This window comes from Mastomys coucha, unplaced genomic scaffold, assembly GCF_008632895.1.
Source record: "Mastomys coucha isolate ucsf_1 unplaced genomic scaffold, UCSF_Mcou_1 pScaffold12, whole genome shotgun sequence".
NCBI classification, from domain to species: domain Eukaryota; kingdom Metazoa; phylum Chordata; class Mammalia; order Rodentia; family Muridae; genus Mastomys; species Mastomys coucha.
The window spans coordinates 36,169,731-36,175,652 of record NW_022196894.1 but is presented as its reverse complement, the minus strand read 5'-3'; the positions used below and the strand labels follow the sequence as shown (position 1 = coordinate 36,175,652).

The 5,922-nt window shown below is 42.0% G+C and overlaps 1 protein-coding gene across 3 annotated transcripts in view; it reads right to left on the bottom strand.

The window, feature by feature from the left end:
- Window positions 1–345: 345 nt before the first annotated feature.
- Gsk3b (glycogen synthase kinase 3 beta) overlaps window positions 346–5,922 on the bottom strand; it is a 153,979-nt gene continuing 148,402 nt past the window's right edge. For all 3 annotated transcript variants that reach the window (XM_031363852.1, XM_031363851.1, XM_031363854.1), the window contains one exon: window positions 346–5,818. In XM_031363852.1, coding sequence (XP_031219712.1) covers window positions 5,751–5,818 — 68 coding nt within the window. In that variant the 3' untranslated portion in view covers window positions 346–5,750. The remainder of the gene's footprint in view (window positions 5,819–5,922) is intronic.

Genomic DNA, 5,922 nt, shown 5'->3' with positions numbered 1-5,922 from the left:
CTCCCTTAACACCTATAGGTGCTCAGTAAGACCATTCCACCCATCACCCTGCCCAGCGGCCTTCACAAACTGCACCCATTCCTGCTGTCCCAAAATCCAGAACTACTCTTTGGAAGGACTAAGACATAAGGAACCTTTGGGGCTTTTGAGGGGCAGCTGGCAAGTCCTTTAGTCCCGATTCAAATGGCCAATGTAAGACCTCTCCAGAATGGCAGAATCACGAACCAGCCCGCTGCTAACCCAGCCCCTTCTGTCACTGCTGGAATTACAGGCATGTGGTACCACATCCAGCATCTCCCCAAAATGTCAATGTAACGGGCTCACTAAATAAAAGACCACACTTAGTCGAATATAAATTTGTCTTTATTGAAGCAGCAGTCACATGACCTTATATCTAACCTTTAGGCCTGACAATGAGCCAGCCCTAAAAAATGGTGTTTCTGTTTGCACTAAGAGACATAACAGGTTAACATACATTATCCAGTATTGGAAATGAGCAGACTCAAACACGTGTTGGTTACATGGGTGGTACTGACCCAATGTCCACGGTGCTCATGGTTTACAAAGACTCCCAACGACCATTACTAATAAGATGGAAGTTAAAATAAATACAGCCACACCCAACCATGGACACAGTAACCAAAGACAGCAGCTTACACATGTTGTCACAACTGTCCCTTTCAGGGATATTTTCTTTCCCAAAACAGTGTCTGCAAAGCTTTCTCTACATTAAGTCCAGGGGTTTCCAAGCTGGAAGCTGCACTTCCTGTCTACACATCAGAGCAAGGTCATTTCAGAGAACGAGAGCCCTGACTTTTCTAACAAGGATTCATGTTTCCCCGGTCAGGAGTGGAGATGGCAGTGTGACTGCATGTGGCGATGGCAAGTAGTGAAGAGAGAGGGGTGGGCACTGAAATAAAGACCACACACTGGTGAAGTTTAATTTCATTTCCAGGCTAACCTACTTTTTATTTAATGCAAATTACAGTACCAGTTAACTATTTCCAAACCAAGTCACATAGAACAAAATGTATTTACAAGGGAATGGGGGGAAAGGGGAAAAAAAACATTGAGCATACTTTCCACAAAAAAGTTTATATTTAAAATGAAAAAAAAAATTCAGTCACAAAGGCATTCAAGTAGTAATGTTACACAGCGTTTGCTTTTCCTTTATATCAAGACAGATTTGCACAAGTGTTTGCAATAGTTTGTATACAACCCACAGTCCTTTATATATATATATAGTAATAATAAATTTTGTTTAGATTTGTTTTTAAGATGGAAGTGGTCACGCTAATTGGATGTGTACACAGGCCCAAGTGATCCATCGCAACACATTTATAAATGCAAATTTTACAGGCAAGCACATTTCCATATACCTATCTGTATCTGCCTGTAGACAGATATAGTTAAGAAAAAAATTTAAAAATTAACACAAGGAAGTCTACTTTGTCAAGCTAACCCCTTATGTACTGGCTGTCATTTTGCTTGTATTGTGGAGATTGCACAACGGAGCATCGGACTTGAATAAAATGGCATAACCCTGGGAAAATGATCCAGACCCCGAGGATTGCTTCTGAACACTCTCGAGGGAGACCTTCGCCTGGGACTCTCCTGTGCTTCTGTTTGTTTTCAGTGGCTTCAGTTTCTACCAGAAGAGACAGGTTTACCATAAAGGGTGCCTACTTTTCATACAGGGGAGAAACACGTTCATCTCTGGGATTAGAAAAATCAGTAGTGTAAATAGGAACCAGTCACAATTTTGATTTAAAACAAAGAAAAAATTGTAATAACAAAAACCCCAACTCTGAGAGATCTGGCGTTGGCCAAACTTTCTTTTGAAGATTCCAAAGTTAAAACCCTTGCAAAGGGAAGAGAAGGTAACAGAAATGCCAGTGTCTTTATGTCCACGGGGATAGAGAATATGGGGGGGGGTGGTCCTCTTAGGACCTCAGCATTGGCGTGGACAAGATGGCCGCGCAGGTAGACTTTGCTAAAACACAAACCTAAAAAATGGGTCTAAAAAAAAAACTAGGGACTTAAAAAAAGCGACATTATGTCATGGGAGAGAAGGTGCATTCTTCTTGCGCAATGAACTCATGATGTCTCAAAAATAGCATACCTTTGGTTTGGTAGTGATTTTTTTGTTTTTCTTCTTCTATTCAAGACACATGAAGTAGTTGGTGGCAAAACGAATACTTTTTTTTTCTTTCAAAAAGGCCATATTAGGCATAGTTAAGAAACTGAGTTTTAAAAAAAGAAACTAAAATGATATTTCATCCAGCAAGATGGTAGGAGGGAAGAAGGGGCTCAGAGTGCACTCGCAGCCCTCATGTGCAGGGCACCCCTGTGGTAACAGTATCACTGGGGCACCCAAACGTCACCAAGACAGTGATTTATTATTTAAAAAAATAAAACAAAACCAATCTTTCTCTCACTTGGGAGGGAAGTAGGTAAGGAGAGAGCGAGCACAGGAGGCTCCAGGGATCTGCTTAAGACCCACTCTAGGGCTTGGAGAAAAGATGAGCAAAATCCAATCTCTCTGACATCCTCCAGCTCTGGGGTCCTCAGTACTCCACCGAGTCCCGGGACAGACTAAGTGCGAAATGAAAGCGGTCTCTGTTACTGAGGAGGCAGACTCAGCCAGAGTCAAAACAAAGGCAAGGCTAGAATGAAGTGAGATTTCCTACATGGTTTCCTCTCCCCATTCAAACTGTGGAGTGGGCAAAGGTGCTGTTCTGTCATTACTTCAGAGGGAAAGAGGGCCACAGCGACACATGGATAAAGGAAATCAGAAAAACAAAAACAAAACAAAAAAACCCAAAACATGGAAGCGAAGGCACTCCAAACTATATAGATACACTATACATTGCTAGAGTTATTGTTACAATAATACAGGCCGGTACCTACTGTACAGAGTTAAAACTATATGGCTTTAAAAAGCTCGTCTACATTTTTGTCTGGTTATTGAACAGAATCACTGCCCTGAACAGTAACTTTTTGCTCATTAATAACAGTTCCTGGGTCCACATATTTACATACAAAACAATAAAACTTAAATTTAAAAACATTGAAAGAAAATATAATATACAAGCTTGAATTTGGTGAGGAGCTCTTAATTATTATTATTTACAAAAAGATATTCAGAGACCTGGATCTCACTTGGATAAGAGTTCTGTGATCCTGCCATGATCCTTGAGAAAGAAAAATCGTGCACCTTAGCCCTCATATACACATGCACGCGCACACACACACACACACACACACACACACACACACACACGCGCGCACGCACACACACACACACACACACACACACACACGCATGCACACACGCGCACACACACACACACAGAGAAAAGCACCTGACTTTCCTCTACTCTTCTCTTACCCCGTGTCTGGGGGTGGGGAGTATTTGCTAAAACAAGCACTGATTTTTATGGACTATAGCAAGCACACCAAGTCTGGAGTACTGTCTGTGTCTGGCTGGGCAGTTCAATCTGAAAGCAAGTTCCATTCTCAGGCCACAGACCTGCTTGCTCAGATTCTTTACAAATTCTTTCTGAAAATGGTCTTCCAAGTCGCCCCTTTCAAGGAACTATGCTGTCAAATACTTTAATTTCAGAAGTCTTTTCAAACTGGAACCATCTCGGAAGCTCTTTACAAAAAGCGCCTTTGTTTGCTTTGGGCATGCTTCCTTTCTTGTCAAGTCTGATCTAACTGGAGGTATGAGAAACCCCTTTGGTGGCCTGAAGAGATCAGCTAGCCGCACAGCCTCGAGTCAGAGTCAAATGCCTCACCAGTGTCTTTCTAGCATCAGCTCATTTTGGCAGGCCATACAACTCTCTTGGAGAGTTACACACATGGTCGGAGAGGCATGGCTAGCGCTTGTAGAAGGCTGCCAAGAAAGGCCTCTTCCTGACCACCTGGAGGGCAAGACATCACCTTGCCGCAAGGTTAGGTGACGAGGCTAAGGGAGTCAATGTCTCGTACATCACCGAGGGCTCTAGAGCCCTAGTCATCAGCTAACCTTAGCAGGTGTGCGGGGAGGGAGTGGGGAGGAAGGAAGGAGCGCTGGCCATCACTCAAGTGATCTTTAAATGTAAAAGATAACTGATTGTGCCTTAAAGATTCATAGGTCAAGTAATGGCCCATAAGCACCAAGGTTCATTTTAGAGTATATAAGGCCCACAAAGATACCAACCTTAAAATTATCAACAAACTAGTTATGAATTCTGTTCCTCACTCAAACGTAATCCTTCAATCCTCCTTGCTTTCCAAGGAATATTGCTTTTTCTTCAAAAAACAAGAGACTGATTCTTACACCATTCACTGATAAAACAAAAATAAAACTCTTAATGGTGATGGTGGGGGAACATTCTTTTCATGATTCAGTCAGTCAATTTTGATACTGTAGACAAAAAGAAAAGGCAGTATTGAATATATGTATATATAACACATATATACACATTGATATAATCAGCTTTCCTATAAAGTCAGCAGATACAAGTGACTTTATTATTTTGATGCGCGGTTTTTAATATTCCTACCATTTAAAATCATAATGGCCTATCTGACATGCATCAATAAATAAATTTAAAAAGCATGATGTTAAAAAAGCAGAAATTAAATACAGAGTCTTGATTTGGATTTAAAATTAGAGCTATGCATAAGAATGTGGCAATTCTTGCACACTTGGTTTTCAATTAAAGTAAGGGAAAACAAAGCAGGAGGCTGGCTAACAGTTCACATTACTTAGCTACGATGTGTTTTTCTAAGGGAAACAACTTTAGAAAAATCTGGACAAATTCATTCACAGTGGTGAGATCTGCCCCGGCCTGCCATCTTCCTGTCGTGTGCCTTCTGAGGCGCCCACCCAGAGCTGCTCCCTCAACGCCATCTCCAGTCTCATCCTAGGGTGCCAGCTCAAAACAACACCAAGATAAGCAGTTGGCCTTTGGTCAGGTGAACCAAGACCCACCTCAGGGCGCAACAGATGCTGCGGCGCTCTCTCCTTTGTCAGTCTTCCTAAGCCAGCATCTGCAACACTTGCACTGGTCAAGAGCAAAACAAACCTTAAGTAATCCATCTCTGATCTTCACTTAGAGCTTCAGATTTAAGTGACCTCCCTGGGCTACCAATAATACACCTTTTTTTTGTCTGTCACACCTGACATCATCATGCCAAAGGGAAGTCTTCAAATACTCAAGGATAAGTAGACATTTTACAAGTGACAGTAAGTCCCTGTTGAGTTACACCTGCTAAGCTCCCAACCAATTTCAAGCTGTGCACTCTATCAAAGTCTTACGCCAGACTTTAAAAGAAAACAAATCCAGAAAATAAACCAGCACAGAACAGGTTTTCTTCTGTTGCGGTGGGGGCATGAGGCAGGAGTCTGTTTTTTAAGGTCTACAAATAGCGGACTTCTGATTTTAAAAAGAAAAGATTGTCATGGGAGAGATTGTGTTTAGGGCTCTGCTCCTCCCCACCCAACCCTCCCCCCCCACCTCTTGGATCTCCTGAAAAGTGAGAATACAATGAAACTGGTTTGTATTTATAGATATTTTACAAGGTTAAATAAGAACAACAAATAAAAAAAATTAAACACTAAAATGAACAGGGTTTTTTTTTTTTGTTTTTGTTTTTGTTTTTTTCCTCTTTTTAATTTTCTTTCCAAACGTGACCAGTGTTGCTGAGTGGCACTCAAGTAAGTGCTGGTCTTTCCTGTGCAGCGGGCTACCTGGGGCTGTTCAGGTGGAGTTGGAAGCTGATGCGGAAGCGGCGTTATTGGTCTGTCCACGGTCTCCAGCATTAGCATCTGCAAATCCAAAGTCACGAGTGTAAGTGATGTTATGACACTGCAACGAGCACAGGTACACCCCTCACCCGCACAGTACACTGCAACGAGCACAGGTACACCCC